General features: G+C 42.6%; 1 protein-coding gene across 1 annotated transcript in view; it reads left to right on the top strand.

The window, feature by feature from the left end:
- Positions 1–17,205, top strand: part of ADGRF5 (adhesion G protein-coupled receptor F5) — a 50,211-nt gene that overhangs the window by 14,465 nt on the left and 18,541 nt on the right. Inside the window, exons 2-13 of the mRNA XM_065631976.1 lie at positions 2,724–2,876; positions 3,290–3,420; positions 5,389–5,449; positions 6,629–6,799; positions 8,548–8,727; positions 11,185–11,312; positions 11,784–11,842; positions 12,516–12,658; positions 13,383–13,595; positions 14,811–15,044; positions 16,555–16,719; positions 16,843–17,061. Coding sequence (XP_065488048.1) covers positions 3,316–3,420; positions 5,389–5,449; positions 6,629–6,799; positions 8,548–8,727; positions 11,185–11,312; positions 11,784–11,842; positions 12,516–12,658; positions 13,383–13,595; positions 14,811–15,044; positions 16,555–16,719; positions 16,843–17,061 — 1,678 coding nt within the window. The 5' untranslated portion in view covers positions 2,724–2,876; positions 3,290–3,315. The remainder of the gene's footprint in view (positions 1–2,723; positions 2,877–3,289; positions 3,421–5,388; positions 5,450–6,628; positions 6,800–8,547; positions 8,728–11,184; positions 11,313–11,783; positions 11,843–12,515; positions 12,659–13,382; positions 13,596–14,810; positions 15,045–16,554; positions 16,720–16,842; positions 17,062–17,205) is intronic.

Raw genomic sequence — 17,205 nt, 5'->3', positions numbered from 1 at the left:
ACTGTAGGGACAAGCACCCCATTGTTCTCTGGAGAGATGTCCCCTGTTTGTGCACTGGGTTTCTGGCTCCAGAATTTGTTCAAGGTCAAAACAGACATAACACACCAGAGTTTCCCCTGGTTTCTGGGGTTTTCTTGCTCTTCCATCAGAGTCGTTGGTCTGCATCACTGTGCAGCTTCTCCGAGGGCACCAACGCCAGGTCCAGCCCACAGCGAGTACGCTGCCAGCTCAGGTAGGAAAACTTTAGAGTTTTCCTCCCTTGGTGTCTTAATGAAAGCCCACAAACATTTTACCATAGCTACAAAACATGATTTCACTATTTTCAGTCCTCAACACCCTCTTTTGTTAGAACAAAACAGGTAAGAGCAGTGGAACAAGTTAGTCCACTTGATAAACTAATCTGCAGATAAGACACCGAAGGACTTAGATCAGTGCAGGGTGAAATAATGAGTACTGCCTGATGAATAGTATCAGGAAATATCTCCTCTTAAAATGCCTTGGGGGTTTTCTGCAGCGGCATCTCTGATCAGCCTTGCACTTGAAAATCACATGCTGGCTCCAGAGGCAACTTGTTTTCTGGGCAGTAATAACATGTCCAACTAATTATACAAGTTCATGTGTCTTGATTTCCCTCTGAGAGAGCAGCCTGAGCTATACTACAAAGCAGAGGGTGTTTAAGATGGATCTAATTAGAAGATCTTCTATTCGAATCACCTGAGAAGGTAAACCATATTATAGTTCCAGGTGTTTTCATTATTTTTTAAAACATATGTGAGGGTAACTATTGTGCTGGGTGGATTTTCAAGAGAGGGTGTAAATATTTTGCAACATTTATGAAAAAGAGAAACTTAGAGAAGAAGTAGAAAGAAGGTCATGTAGATCATTTGTGTCCTGGGTTAAAGTGAGACCTTGCTATTTACCTCTAGGAATCTTCTGCGCTTTAGAGTTAGCTGTAAACATTTTTCAGCCTGAGAGCTGTGGAGAAGAAGAGATTTGGTAGCAAACCTGGGCTTCTCTAGCTCTCTAGGCTTTATAAGTCAAAGATGCTTATTGCCTTCCAGGAGACAGTTTGTATGAGAAATTATGAATGTGTCCACATACCCTGTTTTATCAACTCAGGGTAGATAGATACTTGGGAGATTGCTTGCTGAAAAATTTACAGCAATTCTGTTTTCAACAAGACATTGAATGAACAAGAGAAGCAGCCACGTTACTTGAGAAGGATATTAACATTTTTCCTTATTTGCAATTCGATATTTATTTGCTAGTTTTCTGTCTTTCTAGATACTGGTTTGGGAATTTTAGACTCTTAAATAGCTACCAAAGCCCGAGAGCAGCATGGTTCTAACTTACATGACTTGTCCTCTGTATGGTTTATTATGTATACAATTAATGGGGCATTTAGTCTCAGCTACATGGTTGCACAAAGGGTGTATTTGAAAATAGAGGCTGACCCACAACCTTTGATTGTTAATGCAAGTTTGTTGGCGCTGCAAACGATACATGCAAAACTGTAGCAGATGCTGTTTAACCTCATCATAAACTTTGTTTAATGATATTTTTTCCTTTTATTATCTGTAACCAATGAAACACAAGTTCTTTGTACAGATTAAGCTATTGTACCATATGTTGCGAGCATATGCTGCATATACAAAATTATCAGAAATCTTTGTTTTGTTAGTGTTTCTACTATTAAGCCACTATCTCAAAGACTTGTGCCACAGATTATAACTTGGCAATGTTTCTCTCTTGATTCATTTTGATCCATCTTGATCTTGGGGTCAGCCAGATTCATGGAAGACTTGAGGTGGTCACAAGTGGATGATGTCTTCAAAATAGCAAAATAGCCTTTTTTGTGGAATGCTGGATATACTGATAGACAGTCCCAGGAAACTGAAGAGATACTTCCTTTCTCTTACCTTTTTGTTGTTGTTGTTTTTCCCCAATTCTGTCAGCTATTCATCCACTAGATTTTGGGGTAGGGGAGAAAGATATTATGAATCTACGAAATGTCTTGGTTTCTGGTTATTCCTACATTGGTTCATAAGAGCAGCCATATTGCATCAGCTGAAATGTCTCTATAGCACAGTTTTCTGGTTTGTTTTGTTCTTGTTTGTTTGTTTTCCCTCTATTGCTACACTAGAATATATTAAAATTAATTTTCCTTTTTTAATTGCTCCTCAGTTGCCCCATCCATGGAGACATCCCAGACCAGGCTGGATGGGGCTCTGAGCAACCTGATGTGGGTGAAGATGTCCCTGCTCATGGCAGGGCTTGGACTGGATGAGCTTTGAAGGTCCCTTCCAACCCAAACTATTCTATGATGTTGTGATTCCACGATTCTCAGAGTTCAGCTGACATTTCCTCAGACTCCATTTCTGAGTGGTAATAGTGAATTCAGAGCCCATCACATAATACATAATGTCAGGATCATTTCTGTCTACCTCACACTTATCAATGCTGAATTTCATTAATTTCATGACCCAGTCACTCAGCATACTGCAATCCTTCTGCAGATCTCCATAGGCAGACTTTGCTTTTGTCAGTCTCAATAATTTAAAGTTTTCCATGGTGTTGCATCACTAGTCACTGCCTTTTCCACATGAGAACAGAAGGTAAGACACAGCCTTACATGCACATTTTGGCAGAGCTCTGGTTATAACATTTCTCTACTGGAAAAGCAAATAATTTCTTCCTACTTTTGCCTCCTGTCTTGTAACCAGGTCAGTGTCCAGGTGAAGCCTCACACAGATGAACCTTTCTAAGAACCACCTTTGATGAGAAACCCTGACAAATCCCTGGTGGATACCCGTATAAGTGACATCAAGTATATCGCTTGGCTATAAACCCACTGCTGTCCTCTGTCCTTTCACACGGTGAGACCACATATCATGTTCATATTATAATTTTCTGTCATGGGCTCTTTTGAGCAGCAAAGTCACAGCGAAGCACCCTGTCCACTTGGGAGCAGCAGTTCTGATGTGCAATGGTGGTGGCAATAAGCAGCCATTGCCAATGTTCATTAACATCTCAAGAGATGTTGATTTTTCTGCTTTCACCTGGTGATTCACAGCCTTTCAAATCTTGAGATTCTAGCTGGTTTGTATGAACAACCTTTTCAATACAAAAGGATAATAATGTCACCCAAGGTCATTATTTTAATCAAGCTGACGTTATCCACTCTGAACATACTCGTCTGAACATACTGTTCTTGTAGAGCATGCTGGTATTTCCTATGGTGTGAGTCAGCTGAAAATTCCCTGAGCGTTTTGCTTCATTTTCTTTTCAGGCTGTACAGCAAAGTCACCAGACAAAATGCCATCCCTGATTACTGCAGGTCTCCACTGCCTATTTCTGCTGGTCACAGCATGTTGTCAGACATCACAGGACTCAAACTTCAATCCATTAATCCACTATGTAGTGAGTATTCTTTCCCAACCCCATTGGTTTTCATTTGGTCTCTGCTTGTAGCACCCTGCTCTACACCTACAAATCCTTTACCTCCACAAGTCATTAAAATTTAGGTGGGGAAACTGAACACAGAGTCATCCTACTGTGTAAAAGAGGCGGAGAAACCCAGGACCTGGGCTCTTCTTGCTTCCCAGTCTTAAAGCCTCTCCAGAAGGAGCTGAGCAAAACTTCTGGTTTCTCACTTGTGTTAGGCTGTAAGGGATTTAAATTTCTGTCCCCGTGGCTAAGCCTCTGTAACAGCTACATGGACACTTCCTGATGGGATTCATCCATCCTATGAGAAAAACCAAACAAATCTTTCCTAGAAGTGTCCTGTCAGCAAAACCAGCTCAGGAACGGAGGTGCTTACAGGTAGGTGACAGGAGTCTCGCTGCTGTCTCCACAGCAGGACAAGTACACAGGACCAAAATGCCACTCCTGATTGACCTGTGTTTAGATGTGACACAAATTTACCAACTCTTGGTCTATCACAATTATTATTGGACCAGAAAATACTTTTTTTTTCTTACATCATGAACTCTATGAAGCCAAAATGGATTCTAACATCTATCTTCACCCCCCAGCACCACAGGGACCTTAGTTCTGATGGACCAGGTGGAACATAATGTGCTTTTTTGAGAAGCTTGCAAAAAGGAAAGGAGACATGAAGAGGAAGGTGGGAACTCCTCAACCTGTTTCTACCACCATCCTCTGTCTTGGCAAACCAAGATATAGCTGGTTCCAGCAGCCTCATCTGCCCTTCAGCAGACGTCTAATAGTGACAAATATCTTGTTTGATCTGTTTTTTATAAACCGTCGCCATCTCAGCACTTGCGCATTTTCATGAAAAGACTAACACTGTATTTTTTAGCATCATTGATCCATGATACACCCTGAAAATGAGTCATTATTTAACGGCACAAAATACGTGAAGTATTTAACAACATAGCAATATCCAGGAGTTGTCTGGGAGAACAACTGACAAAGGAAACCACTGATTCCAAACCTGGAGGAAGACGTGGATCACAGGGGGCTTTCTGTAACTCTCACAGCTGCCCTCTATGGTGAAAGAGCAGTACGAAAATGCCCATGCACCTTGGGATCTTCTTTGCCAGCACAGCTGTGATGCAAAGCCCAGCTCTAATCACACACCAGCTGGTTCCTTTAAATAAAGAGATGACTTAAGACTTGCCAAGCTATTCACCCTTTCTGTAAATAAAGATTTCAGTAGGACTCAAGAAACTGGCAAAGATGCAAATTTCCTGCCTGTGTCTTTGCTTGTGCTTTAGCTTTTCTTGCTAACTGTGGTGCCAATGTATTTTTAGGAGATGGCTAAAAAAAATAAGGTGGCCTGCGTCTCAGTTGGCTGCACCCTGCATGAACCCAGTCGTACTGAATTTGTGCCACCACTGCCCTGGTCAACAGTGCTATTGATGGCCCACAAAATAGCTGACCTGGCGCCTGAGCTGGAGCCAGGGCTTTTCAACCCCTTTTCTGCTGCTTCTCAGGCTGGCTTTGCTGCTGCAGAGCTGGAAGCTCAAAGAGGAAAGCAAAGGGTATTATGAGTCCATTTTCTGGATTCAAAGGCTGAGTGGCCAGGTCTCCCAAGCAGTTTGCAAGGCTGGCCCAGGACTCAGAGAACAACATCAGCCCCGTAGCCAGTTTGCAGCTCAGACACAGGATTTCTGCCTTGCAGAAATATGCAGAGAGACACCTGCAAACTCGGTACATCCTTCAGCTGGTGTTTAACATTTCCCTGCTTGGAAGATATGAATATTCTGTTTAAAGAGGAAAAGCAGGGTGGGGAGAGGCAAAGATTGGTGAAGGGAAACAAAAATATCTCTGCTGGTATTTTATTTGCTAATTCTTTCATGCCAAGAACAGCAGTTGAAGCTTCACTTTGTTTTTTCACAGAGCTTCACTCTTTTTTTCCCACAGATTGACAGTGCACTAGGAGAGGAAATCTTCCAGCCAGAGATGCACAGGCAGAAGAGAAACAGTACGTAGACAAATATGTGTTAACAGAGCAGGTTTCTAGTAAGCCAAGGGTGAAATCACTATTGGGGACAGTATCTTCTGAAGGTACTGAACTGTAACCATCAAGGAGCACGTAGTTGTTGTGGTTTAACCCCAACCAGCAGCTAAGCACCACGCAGCCAGTCTCTCACTCTCCCCCAGTGGGATGTGGTGAGAGAATCAGAAGGGTAAAAGTGAGAAAACTCATGGGTTGAGATAAAGACAGATAAATCAGTAAAGCAAAATAAGGAATTTGTTCACTACTTCCCATGGCGGGGCAGATGTTCAGCTGTCTCCAGGAAAGCTGGGCTCCATCAAGCCTAAGGGTTACTTGGGAAGACAAATATCATCACTTCAAATGTCCCCTGTTCCTTCTTCTTCCCCCCGCTTTTATCACGGAGTGTGACAACATATGGTGTGGATGTCATGCTGCAGGTGATATGGTGTGTGACATCATATTGGTCAGTTGGGGTCAGCTGTCCCAGTTGTGTCCCCTCCCAGCTTCTTGTGCACCCCCAGCCTACTTGCTGGAAGGACAGAGAGGGAAAAAGAGAAATCCTTGATGCTGTGTAAGCACTGTTCAGCAATAACTAAAATATTGTGTTATCATCACTGTTTAAATTACAAATCCAAAACATAGCTCCATACAAGCTACTATGAAGAAATTTAACTCTGCCCCAGCCAGAACCATTACAGTAGTAAAGGCACAAACAAAAGCGGCAGAAACCTTTGCCTGGTCAGAGGTTGACATGTATGAGCACAGCTTCTATGCAAGGTGAAATACATGGTATTGAAAAAAACACGAGCTTCTTAGCAGAACAGGTTAAGATAATCCTGTATGGCTTCAGTCTATGGTTGTCAACCCGTCCTCTTTCTGAGTCAAGGAGAGAAAGGGTGAGACAGCTTTTCTCTGTATATATTATGCCATTTATATCAGCTTCCTTTTGCTCTGAGACCAAAGAAATGTAGTTTTTGTCAGACAAGCAGCAGATGAAAGATGTGCAGAATATCTGCTGAGTAGGGATCAAGAAGATTTCCTAAGCAGAATGACACACTAAGCTACCATTAAACAGTAACAGAGCCCAAATGCTAAAACAGAAGCCATCAGTTTATGATTTACCCTCACACACAGCTTTGCAGTCTCATGCTATTTCTCTTTCAGTGCTTACCTTTGATCTTCCCCCTCTGGAGTACACTGTTGACATTGAAGTAAGCCTTACGGATTCATCTTTTCTGGAGCCGATCAAAGAGTATTTAAAAAACCTTAATCTCCCAGTTTCAACTAATATTTCAAATGCAGAAATGACAGTTTCAGACATCAACGTTACAACAGGTGGGTTGATTATTTATTTTTGTATTTTGGATTATGTGCTTTTTTGCCAGTATTTGATCTCTCCCAGTTTCACCATCCATCACACTTAGAAATCAGCAAAACTGAACTGCCTCTGCTGCCTACTGAAAGACCCAACAAGACTGAAGCTCAAGCACACAACAGCATGTTTTGTTTTCTGCATCCCACCGCTCCTCTTTAAATAATACTGGCATTAGGAATAGCCCTAAATACTTTACTTTTCCTAAGGAAGGGACAAAGCCAGAGGAAGCCTGAGCCAAATGATTTTGCTCTGGTTTGACTAACAAGTAGTCTGAGTTACTTTCAAGTTTCAGGAAGCTGTGACAGTGGTTATCAGACTGTTTACTTCCCTCCACTCGCATTTGAAATGTAAATTGCTGTAAGAGGTTGTACTCTGACCCTGGCAGAGACACGCTGCAGGAGATGCTGTCTTTCCCTGATATAACCCACTGAATGTATTCTTACAGGGCAAGATACAAGACAGGTTTTAGTACATGAGTTGTGGTTGTGCAACATCACATCCAAGTGACTAATATAGCAGAGGATCAGAGGCTGGAACAGCTCTGCTGGGAGGACAGGATGAGAGAGTTGGGGTTGTCCAGCCTGGAGAAGAGAAGGCTCCAGGGAGACCTTATTGTGGCCTTTCAGTCCTTAAAAGGGGCCGATAAGAAAAGACAGGGACAGACTTTTTAGCAGGGCCTGTTGCAACAAGACAAGGGGTGATGGTTTTAAACTACAAGAGGGGAGATTCAGGCCAGACATGAGGAAGAAATTTTTTTACAGTGAGAGTGGTGAAACCCTGTCCCAGGTTGGCCAGAGAGGTGGTGGATGCCTCATCCCTGGAGACATCCCAGGCCAGGCTGGACGGGACTCTGAGCAACCTGAGCTGGTGAAGATGTCCCTGCTCATGGCAGGGGTGGGACTGGATGACTTTTGAAGGTCCCTTCCACCCAAACTACTCTATGATTCTGTGATACACAAACACACCAAGCATTTACAACAGTAGAGAAGGAAATTTGGTACTTTCTTATCACCATAAAGGAGTGAAAGGAAGTGTTTATCAGGTCTCAAAACAACATGCAAATGGAACTTTCAAAGGCCTTCAGGTCACATGGAATGTGTGAAAAACATTTTGTTAATATCTTACTTTGCCAATGGTTCATTATGAGCAGAAAAACTTATAATTAAGTGGGTTCTTTTTATTTTTTATTTGAGAGAATGTATGTCTTTCAAGCATTTTGTGATACTGTTGCATCCTCTCATGCAGCATCTGTCAGGATACAGTCAGAATGACACAGCAGCTCACTAGCCACCAGGACTTTGAATGGCCATAACATGCTCTTACGATCTTTAAAAAGCCTATACATTTGCTTTCGTCCCAGGCAATATAGACATATCTAATCTGAAAACTATCACAGGACACTGGCCCATATGCCAGGTAAATTTTTAGGATCAGACTTCACATCACCATTCAACTACTTAAAAGTAATCAATCAGACTTACCCCTGTGTCAGCCTCATTCCCATTTCTGATTAGTCATTTATTATTAGTATAGTAAGATTTGCAAGGCATCAGTTCTTCACACTTACATCATTCAAGTGAACTCATGAGAAGGGTGATGTTTAGTTGAGATCATTGGCATAAAGATATAGCAGAGTAAATATATATCATGCAGTATGTTATGCCCCATTTACCATTCTCACAGAATTTGTCTGTCTGTCTGACACTAGTCTGCCTGCCCAGTGGTGAGAACAGTAGCTGTTGTTCGTGTGAAAATGGATATGCCTGGCCAAGTGCGGTGTGCAGTGACTTGATAACCTGCCCTTCCGTCAGCCAAGCACCCGACCTGCCCTGCGGCTACGTGAAGGAAGTGCCTTTCTATGGACCTTACTGTGAGCCTCGGACTGAAGGTAAGTGCTGAACTTCATCGCCATACAACTCATATACTGGTTGTGATAAAGCAGCACATGAGGACTGAGCTGTCTACCACATATTGCCTACTAATGTAGAAAGTCTGTAGAGACACTCAAGCTCCTCTTTTTGGGATGTGGGTCCACCTTGACCCAAGTACTTGGAGATATTTAATGCCATGCCGGAGTCCAGCTCCTGGAATCACTCACATGCCTCTTTGGGACTTTCAGCTTCTGCTAAGCAAAGAAAGTTTAATCTCATCATATTTTCAACAGAGGAACTTACAAATGTGACCAAAGTGTGCTGTAGTGATCAAGAGAAGAGAAGGAAGAAAAAACCCCGGCATGTATCTTTGGTTTTATTTCATGACTCTTGTGACAAGGTGCCCATGACTTTTTAGGAACCTGACTGATTCCTGGACACTTAGGCTTGGCAGCACTGGCATGGACCACTACCTGTTGTCTCTGCAATTCAAGACAAACCTCCATGAGGGCCTACCTCTGATTTGTGACAGAGCAGCATGCAGAGGTATCCCTAGAGCTGCAAGTAGTCCAGTGCTGTCATGATGCCCGCTCTAGTCAATTCTACTTAGAGGCAATTCTTTTACCATAGGGCAGCCCCACATCAATACTGCTACACAATTTCCAGGACCAAAGGTAGTAACTCTTCCATATGGAAGTCCAACATCCCTTAGAATTTGAAGGTCCTGGGTACACTGCTCCTCCACTGCATGGTATGGACATGTCCTTAAAAGGACCCAACTTAGAAAATCCCAATATCTCTCTAAGCATTTTATACTCTTTTGTGCCCATTGATGGGTCTTCTCCAAGAATATTACCCTCCTGGAGTCATTGAGGATTCGTCCATTAATTTCAGTGAGACATAGGTGGAGATTCACCCTGTGTAACTTCCGCTGTGTAGAAGTTAAGTGCCTGGTCAAAGTTACTCATGGAAACTCTCTGTAACTGGAACAATGTAGCAATTCAGCCATTGTGGGAAAGCTGTCTATGGCCTTCTGAATGTATCACCTTCTGAAGGTGCCTACAGGTTTGCATCAATGGGAGAGAAAGTATGGATATCTAGCAGTTGCCAGGCATATAAGTTAGATATAGAAAGTTAGGAGAATCCCAGCTTCCCTATGATACAGAATCTTAACAAGTTGTAAGATTTTGATTTAGGACTAGGATGACTTCACCAAGGACAAACTGCACCTGACTAATCTAGTGGTCTTATACGATGGACTGCATCAGTGGACAAGGGAAGAGCTAAGGATGTTATCTACCTAGACTTCTGTAAGGCCTTTGATACAGTCCCCTACATTATTCTTGCTGCTAAATTGGAGAGACAGGGGTTTGACCCATGAACTGTTAGATGGATAAAGAACTGACTGGATGGCCATGTCCGAAGAGTTGTAGTTAACGGCTCAGTGTCCAAGTGGAAGATAATAATGAGTGGCATCCTCAAAGAACTGCACTATTTAATATCATCGGTGACATAGAGAGTGGGATTGAGTGCACCATCAGCAAGTCTGAACACGACACCAAGCTGAATGATGCAGTTGATTTGCTAGAGGGAAGGGATGCCATCCAGAGGGACCTTGAACGCTTGAGGAGAGAGCCTGTGCAAACCTCGTGAAGTTAAACAAGGCCAAGTGCAAGGTCCTGCACCTGGGTTAAGGCAACCCTGAGTATCAATACAGACTGGAGGATGAATGGATTGTGAATAGCCCTGCAGAGAAGAACTTGGGGGTGCTGGTGAATGCAAAAATGAACATGAGCCGGCAATGTGCACTTGCAGCCCAGAAGGCGAATAATATCCTGGGCTGCATTGAAAGAACCATGGCCAGCAAGTTGAGAGAGGTGATTCTGCCTCTCTGCTCCGCTCTGGTGAGACCCCCCCTGCAGTTCTTTGTCCAGCTCTGGGGTCCTCAGCACAGGACAGACATGGACCTGCTGGAGAGGGGCCAGAGGAGCCACAGGAATGATCAAAGGGCTGGAACAGCTGAGAGAGCTGGGGTTCTTCAGCCTGGAGAAGAGAAGGCTCCAGGGAGACCTTATTGTGGCCTTTCAGTACTTAAAAGGGGCCCATAAGAAAGTCAAAGACTTTTTACCAGAGCCTGTAGTGACAGGACTAAAGGTAACAGTTTCAAACTTAGAGAGGGTAGATTTACATTGGACATAAAGAAGAAATTTTTTATAATGAGGGTGATGAAACACTGGAACCGGTTGCCCGAGGAAGTTGTGGATGGCCCATCCCTGGAAGTGTTCAAGGTCAGATTGGATGTCCCTGCCTCTTGCAGGGGGGTTGGACTAGATGATCTCTAAAGATCCCTTCCAACCCAAACCGTTATATGATTCTAAGATTCTATGATTAAGTTAGAAGAAAAGGCTAAGTAATCACTTTGTAAGCATTACTTCTGATTATGTTTACATTTATTTTTATGTTTTTCCCTACAGACTCATGTGGTATGGGAGAGCCCATTGTAATGAATATGTCAGTCAGACTTGACACAGACTTTTGGGATGATCTCAGAAATTCTTCTTCTGAATTATACAAAAAATACAAAGCTGACCTTGAAAAAGCGGTAATGACTTTTGTTTTCCATCTCTAACGTAGAAAGTCCTCTAAGAAATACAGTATTTACCCTAAGTATCTTGGAAATAGTGTGCACTGTCACTGTGTCCATGGAGAGCTGTGAATTAAGCAGCAGTGCTAGCTACAAAGTGGGCCAAAGCTGAACCTCCATTGAAAGGCAATGACAATATTCTCATTAATTTTAATATGCTGGCCGGCTGGGAAGTATTTAGGAATCTTTTGCATCAAAAGCATGGAAAAAAAAATCACATTATTCGTCCCAGCTTAAATCCACATAAGCACACACAGAATGAAACTATCAAAGCAAACTTATCCCAGTGACAGTGGGGAAGGCACCAGGCCTATTCTGTCAGATATGCTACGTGCCCTTAAATCAATGTTGAATGGAGACTTTCCTAGTTTAAGCATGCTAGAGTAATATACAGAGAACTTACATCATGTAATATGTCTTTGTTTACAGTTTAATGCTAGCTACAGATGTTTACCAGGCTTTGAATCAGCAACAGTAACTGGTTTCAGGTAGGTAAACCATTTCATTTTTTCCTGGAAGACAGAAATCTTTCTGTCCAGTCTCAAGGAGTCACCAGTCAGCAGACTACATTCATTCTGACTAGAACCCATGCCCAGTATATACATACTGAATAACAGTATAATAGCTGCAAAGGAAAACCCAACTATTAGCGTGGAAATAGGATTGTGGGTGAAATTCACCAGTGTGCAGAAGTCCAAGAAACACGACCATTCTCCATCTGGATCAAAGCCTTTTGTGGGAAAGACTGAATTCCATGCAAAAGGGGAAAAGATGTGAAGAAACCTAACACCATCTCCCAGGTCATCAGGAAGATGAATTAGTACATTGACTCTGGATATAATATTGGATCTGGATAAAAGAGACATCACTTAAGTCCGCACATATTTAAATGCAGCTGTATTTTAGGTTTTATAAGAGAAGTTTACTAGAAATAGACAGCAGATGAAGGAAATGTCATGTAAAGATGTTCCTACTTTGGGAAAAGCTGTAGCACAACCTTCTTGTATACCAGAGAAAGTTTTGAGTCACAACAGGAGCCTTCACAGGTCAACCCTGTGAAACCTTCCTAGCCATGCAAAGATGGGTCACCACAACAGACACAACCACTAATGTGCAAGGATATTTAATTCTCGTGCTTCTCTCATTCTTGTATCTCTTTAGGCCTGGAAGTGTTTTTGTGAACTACGAAGTAAAAGCAGGAGCAGCAAGCTTTGATCAGATAGCATATTCCAACAAAGTTGTACCACAATTTTTAGATCCAGCATATGAGCTAGACCAAGGTACCTTCACAACAGAAATAACTAGTAAGTTTAAAGCTCTCTCAGTATTTTTCTTTGATCTTTAGTATTTACAGCCTGAACCACGTAGCTGCCCTCTACTGTTGATTATTTGGTATGGATCTTCAAAAACCATCTATTTCCCTAGCTGTTTAATTTCAATCTGTGCCACCAAATCTTAGAACTTACATGAGATGACCATGCATGCAGAACCAAATCCTTCCAGCTACTCCTCATGCAGTCTCTCCATGAGAGAGAGATGGAAAACCCTTGAGTGTACCTCCAGAACTGAGACAGCTCTTAGCATATCAGGCTGCCAGCACTTCCCACTTCTTCAAACAAAATAAAAAACCTCCTGCAGTTTACATGAGAACAGGTTCCCTCTGCTTTCCTTGGCACATTTGCTATGCTGCTGCTGGGCAGCCTGTTACAATTTGGTTGCCTGATCAAGTGCCCCAGCAGATTACTTTAACCTGTTTGATTGTCCTCCTGGTTTATCTACTTAGAAAGTAGCAGTGGTGATAATACTCACAACTCTCTGCATAAAACCTTCTGGGATCTTTGGCAGACAAAGACAGTAGAAGGATATGTTCTGGGAAAATTGCACAGCTTGTATCAGAGGTGGTGCCCTGGAACTGATGCTAAGTGCATATTGGTCATGAAGCACCTAGGATTCCCACGAGATTAACAACATCATATAGACATGAGCTGAAATGGCAATAATGCAGAACGTTGCTCTTTGTCTTCCCAGATGAGACAAACTTCACTGTGAGTCCTGGTGACATTTTTGAAGGGGATACAGTAAGGCTGATTTGTGAGATAAATTCAACATCTCAGGATGTGACCTGGTATCACTTTGATCAGATCATCTCAACCGGCTTCCCGTATTTGATGGAGATAAAAGTTACAACAAGAACCTCAATGTCGATTCTCAAAATAATCAACATTACAATGAAGGATTCTGGTATGATTTTCTATAGTAAAACAGCAGATGTAAATCTCTAGCAGTGATTGCTTCTCCTAGAGCAAACTGTCACTCATAATTTTCCTGTGAATTTTTTTCTTTAATGAACTACGAACTGACTGGCATTGCCAGTAAGATGGGAACTGACTGAAGTGGCTACACAGGCCTGGGTACTCTCTGTCCCAGGTTTCACTGCCATATCACAGGAGACAGCGGTGACTACATGGCTGTGAGGCCTTCTCACCCTTTTGGTGTGGTAACTTGAGGCTGTGGTTGAATTTGTCCTTGATGGCCCTTTCCCCCTTTGCAAACATAACGTAACTCATCAGAGCTCAGACTTATAGTTTTTCATGTGTTCATGTTTAGATCTTTTTGAAATTGAGAAACAGGTAAATTGGTGACATTTTGCTGGGAAGAGTTATCAGGGGAATTAACATGTATTATCAGAGTTTTGACTCAAGCTCTCACTCAGTTCTTCTCTTTGAGCTAAGAATTTTATGTTTGACTTCGTAAAGGGTAGCCTGTGACCAGGTATTTGGGGAAGTACAAGTCATGCGTCCAGATTTCTTTGGGCTAAGGATGTCCTGAACCTTAGTGTCTCCACTCCTATGTAAGTGGCCTTCTTACTTGGATATCGCAATGGGGAAGGGAAACCCACATACCTGAACTATGAAGGAAATTTCGAGATCTGATTACCAATTTGAAAAGGAAGCTTGGCTGCATCCAAGGGACAAGTGCCTGAGAAAGTGGCTGATAAATATTCTGTTTTCTTTGGCAAAACCTTCTGAGCAGTGTATTTGCCTACAGTCAGTGTCAGGTCTTGTGGAGTCCACCTGGGCACCTCTCTCACACCCATTCCATGTAGGAGGAGCCTTTTGCACAGTTCACTTTCCTACCGTGACATATTTTGCTGCTGGACTATGGGCAACACACAGATCTCCAAAACACCAACTCAGGTATTAAGTATCTCAGTCCCAGAGAGTCTCAAGTACCCATCAACACCAAAAATGCCTAATCTGGATATGTTTGGCACCAGGAATCTGCAAAGAGCATACTGTAGATGACCCGAGGGCACATTTAGATTAGCAGAGCCACCAAAGAGCAGGGAGATAAGAAAACTAGGTGTGGAAGTAGCTCCCAGCCCTGAACTCCAGCTGTAGACAAAAAACCAGTAAAACATGTTCTCAATGCTAAGATACTGCCTATTCTTTACAGGTTCCTATAGGTGCACTTTCACAAACCGCAATCAGCATCTCACAATGATATACAACACCATGAAAACAATAGCAGTCTCTCCGCTATACATCACTCCAAACTTAAATGACATCGATGTTACATGCAACAACCCTGAAATGCAGACAAACAGTCCTCTGCTGTCCTGTTGTATTGACAGACACTTACCATCGCTTACTGGTAACTGGAAAATAAATGGAGCAATCAATATTACAGGTAAGGTTAACAAAATATTGTCCTTCACCTGCTAGGTTTGTTCATTCTTCAAAGATCGCCTCCTAACTGGTTACCCCAAAGGCCAAGTCCTAGGATGAATACAGGGTGTGCTCCAAATGGTGTGTGTCGGGGAAGGACGATGGATGGACAGCGTGGTACAGACTTCATAAGTGTTGTGCAGGTGCCAGTGGGATTCTGGGCACCTCCTGGCACTGTGCAGACATTGATGCTTAAAACGTGCCATCCTAGATGGAAACAGCTGCCTGGACCAGCATCATACTGACTTCTTCCAAAGAGCTGATTTCTGCATTCTCTAGTTTCGAGAGCAAGGATGAGTGTGTCAATGTCCACCACTATCTCCAGAATCACCCCTGGGGTGTGAAAAGCTTCTGTGTACCACGTGCTGAGATTTGGCAGCCAAGAGAGGCAGGTGGTACATTTCAAAACAGCAGCAGCATAGCTAAATACTGACTGCACAGCTTCCCTCGCCGCCTGTAGCTGTGATACATCCCATGGCAGTTGGGTCAGTGGCATCCCACAAGACTTTATTTACAGTAAGAAAATAAAGAGTTAATAAAGCACTAAGTAAATGTTACAAAGAGTTGCAAAATAACATCAACAGAAACTGTCATAAAGGCCTATGAACCATAGTCATAAACAGCCTATTGCCCTCTTAATGTTTTATGGGTATGGATTAACTGTTTACTGTTAACCATTTGTTATAAATGAAATTTAGCAGAAAGCAGGACAGCAAAATGAGGGAAAACGCTCAAAGCTCATGTGCACAGTCATTTCCACAGAGGACAGGTACCGGTGTGCAGCAGGGCTTGCACAGAGAGGGGTGACCCTGGACTACTGTGATCAACAGTTTTGCCCTCAATTCCCTGTGACCAAGCTTTCCCCAGGAACTCTGCTCTCAAGCCAGGCGCACTTTCAGCTGCAACTTGGGACAGCTGTAGTGGGGTTTTCCCCTTATAGCTAAACCAGAATTCTTCAGATTTAAAGTTGAATGACTGCCAAGTACCTCCGAATGTTTATTTCAAAATAATATGACATTGAAATCTACAATATTTACTCCTCTTTCATTCATCTTATCTTGAATATTGCAGATAATGAGGTTAGGCTGACCAGAATATTCTTCATTTTGGCTTATCCTGAGGTATCCAAGCAATCTTGTTGCTTTCAGTCTGGTTTTGGCAGTAGGTACCCAGTACTGTGCTGAGAACCATCTTCAGGCCTTTGGAAGACCAGTGTGAGTGTTGCCAAAGATGTGAATGAACTTCAGGAACGATGAGTTAAAAAGGCCATGCTGTCAAAAATTATCAGAGAATCTTTTTGGTTGGAAGAGACCCTCAGGATCATCGAGTCCAACCATAACCTTGTATGTAACCTTGTGGGTTACATACAAATCTGCGAGGCTTTCCTTACCTAGACTGATTGCTTGCGATTTCCAGAGCCCAGGTGTTTTTTGACATCCATAGAACTTCAAGGAATGTTTATTTCTCTTCAGGAGTCTCCAGTTTCAGTGAAAACTGCACTGAATACAGGCTCAACATTGATCAATCACTATGTCCACCTGAGAAGTCAGGTACAGTGACAACATATACGTGTGAGCTGCAGACTGGACACGGTGCCAGGAGCACTCAAAACATCAGAGTGACGTACCTGCGGAGAGGTAAGAACCAGGCAGCATGTAACAGACCATCGGTACGTGGCTTCTGTGGCACATGTCACTTGCAAGCAAATTGTTATACCAAGTGACTCTCAATAATATGACATTTATCTTGTGTTGTCTCAGCCCATGTAACAATATATCCGAGCATAAAGTCATCCGTTTCCAATGGATATGCATTCAATGTAACGTGTGAAAGTGATGTGAGCAATTATGACAGTATCAGTTGGAAAATCCAGTCTGGAAATAACACCAAAACAGTTGATTGTGATACGTGCATCGAGAACAGCAAATCTCCAGCCACATCTGTGCTCACAGTGAAGACCGCCACACAGGACTGGAGCGGTGAGTGAACCTGGTTTATAGTGGCTACAAAGGCAACGAAATGTCTGTACCAGATCATTTATTTACAGCATCTCTAACTCTACAAATCACTGTGAAGCCTGACCACGGTAAATTAAAAAAAAAAAAAAGAAAGAGCTAAAATTA

Source organism: Caloenas nicobarica, chromosome 3 (assembly GCF_036013445.1).
Source record: "Caloenas nicobarica isolate bCalNic1 chromosome 3, bCalNic1.hap1, whole genome shotgun sequence".
Classification (NCBI taxonomy): Eukaryota; Metazoa; Chordata; class Aves; order Columbiformes; family Columbidae; genus Caloenas; species Caloenas nicobarica.
The sequence above is the reverse complement of the archived record's forward strand: the minus strand, read 5'-3'. Positions and strand labels throughout refer to the sequence as shown.